A 16,153-nucleotide genomic window follows, 5' to 3' on the forward strand; every position below is an offset into this window, starting at 1 on the left:
TCAAGTTTATCGCAGTTTGTTTAATTGATCAGTTTCCATGACCACAGATGAACAATACAGTTGACTTGTAGGCAATGACAAAGCAGATTAAAAGTTTGTCTGTGGCATCTGGTCTCAGTCATAATAATATAGTTACAAGCGACTGAGCGTGAGGAAACAAAGTACACAGGCATATTTACAAGCTTTCCTTCAGTGACATGGCCCTGACTCTCGCACAAATGTGCTCCTGCTACAACAATATAGGACAATAGACCTCGATTTTTACAGTTGACAACATCTTTAATGTGTCATCTGGCAACCCAATGTTACTGTGATCCATTTAATTTGACCAAAGTTTACAGTACAAATCCAGTAATAGCATGACGCTCCCAAAATATTTGGAATAATTCTATATGTTTATTACTAATAATTATAAAAACAATCCAGTCTAAAACTCATTAAGCTTAATAAGGGGGCTGCGATCAGTGGCATGTATACAGTGGTCAAATGTGTTTCAGTTTATACCAGTTTGATGCAAGAGAAAAGAATAGGAAAGAAGGGTGGGACAAGAACATTTGGTCTCCTTTTTTTTTTTTTTTCGTTATTCCATCTTTTTCAACTTTCTAACATTCCACTTAGTGAAAAAAGGCAGAGGCGGAAGTAGAGAGCAAGAAAGGGGTGGCCAGAAAGGACAATGTCAAACCCCAATCCTCCCTCCCCCATCTGTGCTCTCTAGCCAACTCTTAATTGTCCATGTTCTACTCTCTCCCGGACCGGTCCAAAATCTGCCACTGTTTATTTAGAAAGCTTCTTCATCCTCTGATCTAGAGCCGCAAAGTTCTCTTCTATAGCCACCAGGTTTTCTTTCATCGTCTGCTGGACCTGGTGGGAAGGGAAAAAACAGTAAATTAGGTAGTAAGCAGAGAAGAAACTAAATTAGAGGTAAAGTTGAGTGTAGAGGCGTAGAGGAGAGAGAATCAATAGGATGTAGAGAGAAGTGGTGAGAAGAAAGCTGGAGGGGAAAAAGTGCAGGCAGCAGAAGACAAGAAACGTAACAGAAAGCAAAAGCATCTCCACAAGTCTCAGAGAGCCTTGCTATAAATGCAGAAAAAGGTGGAGTCAATTAACTGATCATCAGAAAGCTATCATTGATTTTAGAACAGAAACACCCAGCTTCTTAAGTGTGAGACTTCCCAACTTATCTCAGGTTTCTATCTTTGTAAATGGAGGTAAAGTCAGTTAAACATAAGACATTTATGTTTCCAAAATGATGACGTTTTTTGACAAAGTAACTGATAATAAAAACAATTATTAGGTACAGTCCTGTGAAGGATGTTTACATAGTTCAGTCAGGCAGGTGTAGGTAAGGTTTAGTAACACTCTTGAAAACTTCACTTCAGAACATAATGGACTTTCCTGCATAGAGAAGATTTTAGGTTTCAGCGATCGTTATTGGAAATAAAAAACATTTTATTTGACAAGGGACTGTTTTGTCCACGTAGCCAGAAGCCTTGAACAGTGAAAGCTCCGGCTGGTTATTGACTGAGCCCTGGAGAAGCTTGAAGGAGCTTCTGTCCTTGACAGGAACCTGCGCTTTGCTAGATTGTTACTTCTCACCACGAAAAGCTGCCTTTGCGGCACATTCTTAAGTATATTAGACAACAATTTTGCACACCTTTAGTCCTTATACAAAGAGGTAATTGCCAAGTAGGACTTTTTTTCTCCAAAGAATGGAACATTTTCACTCAAACTGTGAAAAGTTTTACCTGAAGATTCAGTCATTTGGACATTTGTATATTCATATCCATCGTGTTATTGATGGCAACCTCTCTGTATGGACTTGGTTGTCAGAAAAACAAGTACTTCTACTGCTCACACAATGTCAATAGTATTACGGTTGTAGTAGCTCATGTGAGTTGAACATTTAGGTGGCTAAAACTGTTAAAATTCCGTTTCACACTCCCAGCAGTGGGAGAAATTATTCATGTTGCCCCGGTTGTTCAACAGGGCTGTGAACTTCCTACCTGTGTTAGCAGGGTGTTATTGTCCTTCAGAGAATTGTTGATCATCTGCTGAGTGGTGTCCAGGTGGGTCAGCAGCTGGCCAAACTGCATGGCTGTGAGATGGAGAGATGAAGTGAGAAAGGCAGCAAAGGAGCGACGGAAAATAAGCATATTAGTTGTATAATTTAAAAAATTTCCTTCAAAAATGCAACGTCTTTGTTCTCAGCTAAAGTGAAAGGGCAAAGAGACTAGTGCAAATCTAATCTGAAAGAGATGAATGACTGCTTGAAAGATTAAACAAAGTATTTTCTTTTACATGTCTCTCTTTATTGGTAAAGAAAGATCAGGAGAGGGGAAAAAAGGTGCGGCTAAACCCTACTGAGAGAGGAACACTTCAGCTGCAGACTGTGACAGATCGGTGCAAAGAGGCTGGATGACAAATGACCTCTTTCAGCTCTCAGAAGTGAATTATCAATATAATCTATTAATGCCAAGGTTCCGCTTTCATGTGCTAAATAATAAAAAGATGATAATGTGATATATAATATCATGCATCTCTTTCTCCCCAAGGGGGTGTTTAACAGTATCGCAAGATTTAGTCTAATTCTGTTACCATTTTGAGTCTCCCTCTCAGTGATTTTTTGCCCTTTGTTATAATAGAAAGGCATGGTTTAGGCTAATTCCATTATCCGTTTGAATCCCATTTTCGCTTAGTTTTCATCTTTTGTCTCATTTACAGACGTTTCTATTGTGGATGCAAATCGTTCAGACCATGTATTTAGTTCCCAGCACAGATGCTGTCTGAAACGTGATCCAGGTTCACACCCTGTTATGTTCTGTGGCAACATCCTACATATTTTGAATCTTTAATGCCCCACCCCACCCCCACTAACCTACATATATTCTCCCCTTGAACTCTCATGGGTGTCATTTCAAGGTTCTTCTCCCCTCACATAAAAGAACAGAACATAAATTATCCAAGTTTTCATTGTTATTACCCCTACTGGGGTGAAATTTGGCCCCGAGAGCATTAATACTACAGTATTTGCAATATGAACCAATTACTCAACGTGGTAACAGAGTACATTCATTTAATGTCACGGTGTAAACTGAAGGCCTCCACCTTCAAATACGTCAAAAATGTCGTCATTTCATGGTTTATAGAGTTCTGTGAATGGACACCGTTGGACTGCCACCTTGTAAATCAGTTTCAGCTCTGCCGTATTACCTTGTTCATGCAGCTCCTTGACAGCAACAAGCCTCTGCACCACCTGAGGTATGGAAGTGGACACAGCATCCCACTTCTGCACCACATCATACAGCTGTGACACCTGACAGGTAAGCACACACAAACATAGGATTTTTTAAAATCTATTTTTATAAGAGACACCCTCCAATTTGCAAAACATGTTGTTTTAACACAAGGCTGCAGATTTTTCCAGAGCTTCATTACACTGTAAATGATGTAAATGACTGAACTAAGTGTATATTAAATATAGTGTTGCTGTGACAATTGTTCTGTCTACATTTGAACATTGGGTTGATATCGTAGTCATATCTAAACTGACCCTTATAACTGCCTATATTCAAACTTTAATCCACACTGCTGTAAAGCTGAATGCTAGAAATACTGCTCACACTGCTTGAGATTCAAACGAGACTGGAGAGTACAAGCAGTTCAAAGAGACTGAAATTACAATTTGCCAGTTCTGGTAGTATTTTATGGCTAAATATACTGTCCCAGTTATACCAAGTTCAATTATATTATTTTCTGCAATCTAGCAATAACGCCTTTTTGTGGATTTTCTAATTCTTTTTAAAAGTAATCATGTGTTACATCCCTGTCAGTGAGTCAAATCCATTCTTTCTCTCAAAGGCTTGTACAACAATCTTTATTTTAATGAAAACAACCCCTTTTCCATTGACTTTATTTACAACAATGATATAATTAACATGGACTGCCCCCTACTGGTCTATTCAGTGTACATCATTTCACAACAGCCAAAGCTCACAAAAGAAATCTGGAAAACAAACAGATCTCACAGTTGGATACAGCGTGAAAACCTGAAATATGTTTGATTCAGACTCAAAATGAACAAACTAACAAAGAGACTCAGACTGCCTGTTAACATTTGAGTCTGACTCTCAGTAGTTAAGGATGTACCAGGTATTTGCAAAGTCAGCAGGCATTTCAAACTGAACAAATGGTGCTACTCTTCACTGGTCAGCCTGGTTCCCAGAATAACTTGTATTAATGTATAGTGGAGGTTTTCCCAAATGGACACTTTTGCACTAAGAAGGCACAAGGAGGATCACTTTCTGTGACGCTAGAAAATTAATGGATATAATACAAGTTCTGACAAAAACATGTTGGTTCTCATGATTGAAGATGTCTGTCAGGAGAGTCATTCATTAAAAAGTGCTTTGAAACAGATGAATCACAGGCTGATAGAAGCCTGGAAGTTGTGAGCTTCCATTTACAAAACATAAATGTGTCTAACATTATTACTGCACTGATGTTGCACTGATGGACAAACAGGAATTACTAACCTTGTTTTGTGTATCAGCGTCCTCAATCGCTGCCTTGTGCTTAGCAATCTCATTCATCTTTCCGAGGACGCTCTAGAGGGGAGAGAAAATAAATAATGTCAAGTAATGTATTCTAATTTTGTGAGAGGTGCCATTAAAAGGGCAACCTGATATAAAACAGGGAAAGAAAGAGTGTGTTAAACTGACCGTAAAGAAATGCTACACATTTTACAAGTGAAGAAACTTTCTGATAATCAAAAAACTTGATCTTTTAAGTTTTTTTCTCGTGAGCAAGCTACAGTCATTCCATCTCATTACATTTTTGAAACAATTGCTGCTCAAACATCTCTGATTTGCCTAATATTTTTACAAGATAAAATGTGAATATTTATAAAAATATGTTGATGTATTAAACACTTTCTGAGACAAAACTATATTTATAGTAACTGCATGAACGTTTACCTTCAAGCACCTCTTCCAATAAGAATATGAATTCAGCAAGTATAAAAATATGTCCATATATTTAAAGACAGAAAAAAGAAATTCTTAGTTATAGTTCGAGACCCACATTGAAAGTCCAGAATCCTGTTTTAATTAGATAAAGCTATCTAGCAATATTTTTGTTTTTGTAGTACAGCTTTTCATACCGGCTCAATCAGCTCAGTGTAAATACTATCTATTCATTTTTGTATTTGTAAGTATTTCATATTGTACATGTCTTTGTCTTGTATTACTGTATCATTATTGTGACATGCAACTATATATGGCTCACAAAATATCACTAGTTGACTTCTGCAGGACCAGTTGTTGCTAATGTGTGCACTTGTCACGTCACCTTAAATTTTTGTTTTCGTATTTCAACTCATAATCAAAGGAGTTTTTGATCTATTTTTCTAATATTGCACTTTCTGACCTAGTGGCATGAAAAGAAACAAAAGTGAAAATTTCTGGCTTTTAGTTCTAAGGTTTGGTCGTTCAAACACAATCTCAAATTTCAATGTGTGAAAGTAGGTCAATAGGCAATGTAGAAAAAAAAAATCTCAGAAAGTACTAAATCAACAAATACCATTTTAAACGTCCATAGTTATAATACAAATTTCAAGCAAATCATAGATGGTCCATCAGAAGATACGTAATGGTTTAAGAAGTAACAACCCTACTAGTTTATACTGATACATACAATAAGAAGGGACGGAATCTTACAAAGCAAAGTTAAGTGTCTTGTTTTTTGTTTTTTTTTTTCAAATCTTTCTTCTCGTTTTTGTTAGATGCACAAGATATAACGCCCCAGGTGGCACACTACAACCAATCCCTGCACTGAACATTCATTGAGTCCTTAATAAAATAGGATTACAAACCTTTTTCCTAAAATATTTCACAATTGCATTAAAACAGAAAGTCTCACAAATCAGAATAAATACCTGCAGTCTTGCTTCCACTTGATCCAGGGTAGCAGAGTCCAGTGCGCTGACCCTTGCCTGCAGGAGCTCTATGGTATCCTGATATAGAAACACTCAAGTTATATATGTAAGCTTGTACACAGAACTTTGTATTCTTGCTCATACTACTGGCACAGCGGCAATAAACAACGTTGGAGGAACTGATGTCATCTTTGAAGTGTGACCCAGTTCTCTGGCTGCACATCATACAAGCGGAAGCTATGAATACAGACACAAACTCAACATGGTGCGTTCCAAATAAAGTAGGCGACATCTCACCATCAAACTGGCTCCTTGCACGCCAGCACTCAGAGGTCCCTACAAAACAAACACAAAGAGGGAAACTGCATTTTAACAAGAAGCAATGAAGCCACCCCCATGATTTACATAAATCAAGCGGAAGATTTTTATTTCAGTTTCACTTTGTGGATGGTTAAACAGCAACAGAGGCATGAAAATTCAGCTGCTGTGAGAGTGAAAGAGAGCAGCACGCACGCAGAATTAGTGTGAATGAGAGAGAAAAGCATTAGAGAGGATGTGTGTCTGTGTATGTGTAAACACTGTGTGGGACTCGGTGTGTACCTGCTTGTCTGATCCTGAGCCAACAGCTATCTCCAGCTCAGCTAGACGCTTCTCCAATTCCGCCATCTACAGGGACGAAACAAGGCAACACATGGCTGGCAGTGACAACAGCATCCCACAAGACACACACACGCACACATGCACACACACCTTCCTTCCTTTTGTCCTGTTTATTGCCATCAACTATTCTGACATTCCTCTCACGGGAATGAAAACAAAGTGTCGAGGAGATCATTCGGCTGCAATATTTGCTCATTTTGTGAGTGCATTCATCCCAAACACTTGACTCTGCTGTCTCCAGCTCCCTTTCCACTTTACCTTGGCAGACTCATTGAATTTTTCCTGCTCCGGTCTGCTGTGTAACTCATAGAGCACCACTCCATCTGGGCCCTTAGTCGATGCTGTTGGCTTGGTGTCTCCTGCAGTGCTGCCACGGCTGCCCTTGGCCGCTTCCAGCTGGGTGAGCAGACGCCTGCGGCAAAGAAGGAAGAGAAGTCACAAAAGGATTATACAGTATGTTCAATATTGATATCTGCCCTATGTGCTGACACCTCCGTGTTCCCTCCCTCTCCCTTCCTTCTAATCCTTTCAGGCGCTGTTGTAAACTGCAAGGTCAAGGTGAGTTTTCATCAGTTCCTTTCTTTCTCAAACTTCTCCCTGCTTCTTTTTCTCTCCTTCAGCCCCTTTCACTCACTGCTTTTAAGCTCTCCAGCTTCTCTCAGTACATCTTCCTTCCTCATTCTTTAGCCAATCAGTTGAGGTGTTTTCTAGGGCTGAGGCCGAATAGCCGAATAACTGACTATTCGTTCGCTGTGCTGGAATCGGGATATCAAACTGGATCTCCGAATATTCCCGCCGCCGCGGAAACGGAGCCGTCACCGCTAAACCTAAACACACAAACTGGTCTGTGTAGCCAAATGCAGCATATGTGCGTCGCGTCTCCAGGTTGTAGAAGCTTGAGCGCACCCCTCCCCTCCCCCCCACCCCCCGTCGGAGCCTGAGCGCACCATGCAGATTACCCTTTTCTTTTCATCTATTCGCTGTCCACTAGTCTATTACTCTGACAGGGTCGAACAGGTTGTAGAGTAAAGTTTCAGATTACAAATTTTCATCCTCTTGGTTGCTATCTAGTCTTCTCAGCTCTCTCTCAACTCACCGGGCCAGAGCTCCGTCTGGGTCAGCCAGGTTGATGTGTGCTTGTGGTCCCAGCAGTGAGTCAAGATGAGCAGAAACCAGCTGTTGTTTCAGCTGGGCTGCCTGCTGGGCAAGTACCACCGGGGTGAGGCGCTCCTCTGCATTACTCTCCTTTGTAGCAGCCTGAAAGCAGAGGGACACATATCTTTGAGCAACTGAATACACAGTAGTGTTGCTTTTTGAAACAATAGTGCAAAGACTGATGAAACTGAGGATTTCAGTGATGAAACAACATTTGTCTAATGCCAGAAAACAAATAATCAAGTTTACCTAATAAAATAAAATATTAAGGTTGCGACCCTACAGTATTTTTTATTATGTGAATTTTCCTGAGTAATTTAAATATTATCTTTTTTTTTAAGATATAAAAGTGAAACTAGTATTTTGGGATTATTTTCTGATTACATATTATTTCTCGATTAGCTATTGAAGCTGATTATATAGGGATCTACTGCTAGGGCAACTTGTCAGCTAACAAATCCGAATAGTTAACCAACTTTGTTTATTTGTGCTTAATTATCTTTGGACTAAAAAAAAAAATGAAGTAAAATTTCAGTTTGTAATGACAGCATTTGGATACTTTCCCTGAAAAATGTTCTTTTGCTTGAGACACATTGTCTTAATCTGTTCAACATTGGTGGTCCATGGTCTAAACATCCAAAATGATGAGAATAACAACTGTGTTAAAAACGTTCATCTGTTGTCAAATACAATTTGGCACACACACAATCTAATTTTGGGTGAGAAATTATATTTTGGCACGATAAGATCACACTATCCCATTATTTCTCTGTTAATCTGCTCCATTTCTAAGTGAATGTTCTCAGCAAAACACCAACATTTGACACTTTAATTTGCTACAGTCATCCTGATGAGTGACCACACATTACTTGGAGAATTCTAATTGTTCCAATGGGGTATTTTAGTTGAAATTTACATACTGTAGCAGAGAAGCTGCTGGACATGCTATGCAGACAAGCTGAATACTATCACAAAAACCAATAAGTTGCTACCTGAATTCCAATTTGGTGTTGGACACATGGAGCAGCAACTCCTTCTGTGTGCACCCAAGTTAATAGCATTAAAAAATTAATTAGTGTCTTTGTTGAGGGGTCTTTGTTAGCCTGAAAAGTCACTTGATTCGTTTTAATCAAAATTCATTTTCACCGTGAACTTTAGTACAAATACGAGATTGAACTTTGGATCGGACTCTTGGCTCTCTTGTGCTCCTAAAGCAGAGCATAAATATTACACCACTGAAACTGTTCCAACCAAAAGGTTGCACTCCTCCTAATAAATACATGACAACATGGTCTGGAAGTAAAGTGGAGGAAGGTCCCACAGTGACAGCTATTGAATTTATGAGCAGACATTAAGATAAGCCCTAGATAGTAGGAAAATAACATCCCTTGAAGATTGTTTTGGGTACACCAGAGGTATGTGTGTTTGTGTGTATTTTGCTAGCAGTCCACCTGGATAGAGTCCACCTCCTGAGTGAGTTCCTGGATCTCGTTTACCAGACGCTGGTACTTCTGTTGAGGCGTCTCCTTCACCCCACAGCCCTCTCCAAGCTAAACAACGATGGGAGAGCAGAGACATGGTATGAATATTGCACAACAGCAAAGCGGGTCTAGTACAGAAAGAGCAGCCCTGAGACAAATGATCAGACAACAAAACCATCTCAGGCTCTTTGGCTTAATCAGGAAAAACAGGTACCAAGTGAAATAAAAAAATATGAATGGTGCTGTTAACCTCAAAATAGATCACATTCTATAAGAACACAAGTGAACTAATGGATTTCTCTTGAACAGAATGTACTTACAATCTCAAATTCTCCTGACTCATAGCCCACCCTTCTGCTTTTACTGATTCGGTCTGAGAAGTCTGTGAAAAAGAGACAAATGTGTTGTAAGAGAAAGCAAGAAACAGATAATACAAGCTGACTGGGGTTGGTCTGAATGCCAATTTTGTTATAGCAACAGTGGAAAGGAATGGAATATTTTAGCAAGTTGTTTGTATTCTTCTCCATATATTTCTTTTACAACAAGGAGTAAATGTATTTTGTAAAACTATTCTAAAAAGATGATAGCAACCAAAATCAAACTCAGATACCACCCTGATGAAAGCACGCCAACTAAAATGCATCGTGGAGAAACGATAAGGGGAAGCCTTGTGTGACATGTATCATTTTTAGAACATTTGCCAATCTTAGAGATAATCATATTTATTATTCCAATGAGCTGACTGTTATTTTCATTTTTTTTACTCCAGACCACACTGTTCTGCTGTAGTACATGTTTCTTAATAAGTTTGTTCAAAGGTAAGGCTGGTGATATTCCACAGTATATTTTGTTACCGTCTACAGATCTCACAAAACCACAAAAGCATAAAGTTTGTTAGTCTCACAATACTTTTTCAATTTGTTCAACCTGTTTGTGACTTTTAGCCGCAAGTTTATTCTTTCCAACTGTGAATGTAAATAGTTTAAAGTCGGCCAGTAATCCAGAAATTTCATTGTAATAAAGAAAAAAACTATTTCCTGAAGCAGCTTGATGTTTTAACACAACTTGACTAGGACAAAGATAAATAATGCTTTAGGTAGAGACTTTTTATATCAACAGATTTACTGCACTATCAAGCCCATGTACATTGTAATGAATGTAAATCACCCAATGCAATGATGTGGCTCCTTAGTACGTTTTAATCGGCTTTGGAAAATCATGGAGCTCTATAGCACAAAAAAATATATATCCGGCTTTAGTTACACAATACTTGTTAGTAGGATCAATTCTTTGTTGATTCTTCGGCCATAAAATCACACATAACAGCACCTAACATACTACCATTTAAGTTAATAAATAAACCCAAAAAAGGCTACAATCATTTCTTATTGTCTATAAACTGACCAAGTCCCTTGGTGTTGACATGCTTGTCTTTGAACTTGTCGTAGGCTGCGTTGGGGTTGACCACAATCCTCTCCACACTGTCACTGCAAAGCTCCTCCTATCGTTGAAACACCAGGAAAATAAAGTCATATGAACATAAACAAAATCACAAAAAGGGCATGTAAGACTATAGAGACAGTAAAGGCTTAAAAATGAGCCTTGGCTTACTGAACCAGTGAACCAAAAGTCCCAAAGCACAACGTACACTTGAAATACGTTGACAGGCTGGTAAGATCTGACAGGAAGACCTATGCTTGATCATTACCCCGAAGCATGATTTAAAGAATACTGAATCAAGTGTATTATTGCTTACCAAGGACAGATACCCTCAGATATTAAAGTTATTGTAGGCATAAATCACAAACATTTGCAAGCATTTTTTGGGTCCGTCTTTGGGAGAACCGGATAATTTGAACAGAATTTAAAAATAGCAGGCAAAAGACAAATGTGCAAAATGATCACAGCCATAATTTTACCCAGGATTGATTGCAGAATCTTAAGATCATCTTCATCGCCATGTTTAACTTTTACATCAAATAAATATGTTGTCCATGTGCTACAGGCCTACTATGATAAAACAATGTTACATGAATGCAAAAGCAGCACCATAGTTGGATGTCACTAATGCCTTCTTTTCTAAATGACAATTCTTTGATTAGTGATTCTGGGGAGCACACAATAACATGGATCATTTGATCAAAATGTTCTAGTGATCAATTATGATGAACTATGTGCTATGGGTGGGATTAAAACACCACTGACACAGACAGGTAGATATCATGAGTGGGCTCACACACATCTGAGTAAAAAGACACACAAAAACACAAGACAAGTTACACAGATGTCGGGAGGGGGGGGAGGAGGAGGAGGAGGAGGAGGAGGAGGAGGAAGAGGAGGAGAGTTAGTCAGGCTCTTACCAGCTCCTTGGGTTTCCAAAGAGAGTTAGAGAAAATAACGGAAGAGCAGAGGGAGAGAAAAAAGTAGGGGGGAGAGAGAGAGACAACACAGATTAATGTGGTTATCACATGCCATGCACACAACAGGAACACTTGGCCAGGGTCGAGGAAAGATAAGAAAGAAAGCAGTGTTCTGAGAGTTGCTGCTAAAAACCCCAGAGACACTTTGTTCAGACAGTTTATAGTGTCTCCAGTTCTTTCTCTCTTTCCCAATACAGGGTGGTAAGATGAGCCATTAACACCACCAAGTTACTTTCTCATTTGATAGCTACTGTAATTTAAAATAAAGAGACTGTCGTTTAAGAAATCAAAACAATCCATGAGTCAGAATGAATGATAACAGGTGGTTTAAGGGTGTCTAAAATAGGTCAGGAAACAAAAGGCCTAAAAACCCTAAAATGCATTCTTTTACAGAAACTGTTCTATCATCAAATGATTCAGTGAAGAGTGAGTTCTTTCTTAGTAACATGCAGTTCATCTAAATGAATCTGCTAGACTGAAACAAAGCAATTGATGAACTGCATCCATGTTAAAGCCCCTGTACATTGCGTGATTTTGGACTTTCCCAGTCAAACATAATGAGCTCATCAGTCCAAGAGGGTGGTCATAGATTTACAGACATGCCTAACAACTAGCTGACTTTGGTCCTTTGAGCAATGGTGTAAAAAAAAAGTAAGCCTGCATGAAAAGAATTGTAGGACTAAATCTTCTGCGTGACTGCTGCTACGACTGATATCTACAAACCAAACAGACAGTAATCCAATTTCTATGTTTGTCAAAAGTAGACTATCGTACTACAAAGTGGCTGTTTGCTGTGACTGAATTCATACAATGGTGGAAACAAAGAATTTTCTACGAACACTGACAAAGAAATACGGATCTCAACATGGATCAGTCACCAACCACATCTATTTATTAAGATCAGTATTGATGCAGAGATCAATCTATTACATCCCTACATGGAATGATTTAGATTACATGGGCCGACACAACCCTAAGTGTAAATTTTGAATAAAGTAACAGGCAAACACAACAAAGATGGAGGTAAAACAAAAATTAGCTTGTGGAACTATGGCAAAGAACTAATCTTATGGTGCAAAGAAATGCCAGTCCCATAGCCAAAGCTTAATTTTTGTCTGGCTACATTTTCAAAATATGAGAACAATGCAGGTGGATTGCAGAAGCTGACATATTTTTGCTTGCAATACCATAACACGATGACTCCCCAGGTATTTACTGAACATCCTCAAAACTAATCATTGCAGTCCATCACAGATTGCGATTCATTATATTATATCCATCTTGCATATTATGACATACAATGAACATACAAGAAATGATCACACAGTGTAAAGAGGCCTTTATAAAGTCTGGTTAGTCAAAACAATGTGCGGTTAGTCCAGAAGCAATTGTTAGAACATGACAACAGGTTACAAGGGGAAATCTCTTGAACAAATAGACAAACACTCCTTTTTCCCCTGTCAGAGCATCACACTCACTCAGATGCACACCTGAGCCTTCATCGTTTGTCAAAGCATGACCCAGTGAAAGAGTGAATTAGTCCTGCTGACTATCCCATCGACATCATTATGCCCTTGAAAGGTTTCAATGAGCAACACAAATAGGAGGAAAATAATCAATTTCTTGCACTTCAAAACAATCAAAACTTGATGAATTACAGAGCACAAACAGGGTCACGCCATCAATCTATTTCTCATTTCATCCCAATCAATAGAAGTAGAAAAAGTGGATATTACATTTTTTTTAAAAAACCAAACAAAAAAAAAACATGCATAAAAAGGCTTTAAGCTCACTGAGAGAAAAATGGAGCCAGTCTTACTTGTACAAACTAGGGTCCCGGGGGGTTGGGAAGAGTCAAAACAAGGGCAAGGGAATGGGGAGAATGAATGTGGAAACATGGAAGGGAAAATGCCAATTAGGATTCACTCAGCTGGTCAGTAAACAGCCCAGAAATATTTAAAAGCAAAGTAAGACCAGCATCCTTCAACTGCTTAACTGTTAAAAAAGACTGAACTCTTGCAACTCCATTACTAACTCTAGATGACAGGAGACACCCATTTCTAGAAGTCACAAGACCATTGACACACTGTATATTCTGATGCCTTAAGGAACTTCAGGATAATTTCCAAACGCTTATTTGTCTACTATATATCTACCTTTATTTCTCTCCATGTATAAATAGGGGGGTATAGTAATAGGTAGGTGATTGAATACATTTTGAATAGAATGTGAGTAAAATATACTTTTTTGTTGAAACTCAAGATTTCCATACAAATTATTCATTAAACATCAATAAAGGAGTAGTTATTACTGCAGTATTGCATTTTTTTAAATTAAAAAAAAAGTGACCTACAGAGTGAGTTTGAACAGTACAAAAGCAAATCCAGTATTTATATTTCATTACTATGAGGTGACAACAGATTACCAAAGTGCATGACTAAACTACTGCTGACACATCAGTGCTTTGCCATGCTATTGATTGGATAGTTAGAAGCTGAGTCGTGGCAGGTGTAATGCGTGCCGATTACGACGCAGAAATCACTACTTTGCTCCTTAAAATAAGCGTAAACAGTGGTTAGCTGGTTAGCTTAAGATGCCGCAAAATAGCTAACAGCGAGCAAACCGACTCCTCCGGGGAATACAAAACGCCCACTTACCGACTCAAACTGAGCCTGGTCATCTTCTGGAAGGTCACCGGTCTCGTACACATCCGGCTCGTTAAATGCCTATTGAAACAATGAGGTAAACAACAAATGGCACGGTTAGATATCCTGTGTATTGCCGTTAGCCTGGCCAACGCCCCGGCCCATTCAACAACACGGACATGCTAACCCTTGTTTCTCTCTGGGGCGTTTATCATAAGACACAATACTACCAGAAAGATAAGCAACTAAGAATCTACAATTACCGGCTCCAGTTGTACAGTGTTTACAAACAATAAACAAACAACAGCGCAAACACCAGGCATGTTAGCGAACTTGGCTGTCACAGTTTGGTGTTAGCATTACCAAATAGCAGTCTAGCTATCTGTTTGCTAGCGTTATCCACTTACAATTCCTGGCAAGTTTGCGTATTTAGGATCAGCCATTGTCAACGAGGAGCAAAAACGAGATTAACAAATGACGACAGAATATAATAGCAGTCCTTGAAACGTGTAAATTCTCGATGGGCCGAATGAGATTGTGACAAAAGCTAACGATGGATGAGCCAGCAGTCTCTCAGCCGGCGGAGCTTCCCAGGCTGATGTGGTCACTGGCTCGATTTGACAGCGTGTACGCTTGGGTTTCCTGCAGGCACAGGCGGGTGGGCGGTGCTATGTTTACTGCGTCGATGGGAAAGAGTTAGACGGCTGACGAAAGACAGCAAATCAAACATACCCGAGAATGAGAGCCGTTTATGCGCATGCGTTCAGTTTATCCAATAAGATTTGACGGTTCGCTTATGTTGTATCGTTTAATTAGATCTTCTAATCAAAAATAGTATTTGCTGCCACATTTCTATTGTCTTCATTAATTAATCTGAACGAATACAAAAATAATGTGCATTTATTTTCAAAAGTATCATGATCGACTTGCATGAGTCGTCGCATGATGGCGCCAAAGGTACAAGCAAACAACTTAATCAATGGGCCAAAGATTGTCGATTCAAAGGAGAATTCACTCTGTCCGAAAAATGATACCAACTATCTAAAGTGATTTAAATAAACAGAAATCAGTGTTACGGAGAAGCTTCGTTTTATCTACAGTTTATTTAGCACTCCATACAAAGGGGCAATAAAGGTTATAGTAAAAGTATTTTATTACAGGGATTCCTTCAACACGTGATATGGCCTCCACAGAGTCCTCAGATCAATACAGTGGAGTGAGTGTGGGATGGCATGAAGAGGCAGAAGCAAAAATACGTTGCTAGAAACAGTGTGTAATGGCGCCTATTGATGAATCGGTGCTGGTTTAAAGGAAAGCTTGATCATACCAGGTATTGATTTGATTTAGGTGGATTTTGTATGAAGTTAGCTCAGTACTGCATACCACGCTGCACATTATAATTACATTTAACATAGATTCAATAAAAGTGATCATTAGAGTTTTGTATTAACTGGTAACTTGGTTGCAGCTTTTGATGCTATATTGTGCAAAACGTCATTAACCAGCTGTTACAGAACTGTTTGAGTCAATAATGCAGTCCTAAATGATTCGGCAGAGACTTATCTTTTTGCTTCTGAAGACATTTCACCTTTCATACAAGTGGTCTCTCCGGTTCTAAGTGACTGATAGGAAGTCACAGATATGTATTGCACCTCCAAATCACATAGCTAATTGACTCACATGCCTTGTGGTGTAAATGGTTGAGAAACACACCTTGGAGTGTGTGAGTCCTGGATCATTAATGAGCAGACATGTGATTTGGGGGTGATGATACAGATCTGAAAGTTCTCGCCACTCAGTTTGAACGGGATAAAAGGTGAAACATCTTCAAGGACTAAAAAGAGAAATCCAGCTGGATCA

At 39.0% G+C, this 16,153-nt stretch overlaps 1 protein-coding gene across 1 annotated transcript; it reads right to left on the minus strand.

The window, feature by feature from the left end:
* On the minus strand, positions 1–14,897 carry dctn2 (dynactin 2 (p50)). The gene is made up of 14 exons (XM_008280736.1): positions 14,701–14,897; positions 14,306–14,374; positions 10,633–10,729; positions 9,549–9,610; positions 9,199–9,297; positions 7,689–7,849; positions 6,851–7,004; positions 6,533–6,598; positions 6,230–6,268; positions 5,933–6,010; positions 4,533–4,604; positions 3,211–3,313; positions 2,004–2,095; positions 1–861 (listed from the first exon to the last, which is right to left on the minus strand). Exons 1-14 carry the CDS (start codon positions 14,734–14,736, stop codon positions 775–777), a joined length of 1,215 nt encoding a protein of 404 aa, XP_008278958.1. The 5' UTR covers positions 14,737–14,897; the 3' UTR covers positions 1–774.
* Between the last annotated feature and the right edge of the window lie 1,256 nt (positions 14,898–16,153).

The sequence above is a fragment of the Stegastes partitus genome, unplaced genomic scaffold, assembly GCF_000690725.1.
Source record: "Stegastes partitus isolate 25-593 unplaced genomic scaffold, Stegastes_partitus-1.0.2 Scaffold208, whole genome shotgun sequence".
NCBI classification, from domain to species: Eukaryota; Metazoa; Chordata; class Actinopteri; family Pomacentridae; genus Stegastes; species Stegastes partitus.

What these genes read in the sequence shown, in the direction of transcription:
- dctn2 (XM_008280736.1), bottom strand. Translation starts at nt 14,736, where the DNA reads ATGGCTGATCCTAAATACGCAAACTTGCCAGGAATT. An exon ending in ACGCAAACTTGCCAGGAATT is followed by an intron (nt 14,375 to 14,700) that starts GTAAGTGGATAA and finishes TTGTTTCAATAG; the next exon opens with GCATTTAACGAGCCGGATGT. An exon ending in AGGAGGTGGACTCTATCCAG is followed by an intron (nt 7,850 to 9,198) that starts GTGGACTGCTAG and finishes CTCTGCTTTCAG; the next exon opens with GCTGCTACAAAGGAGAGTAA.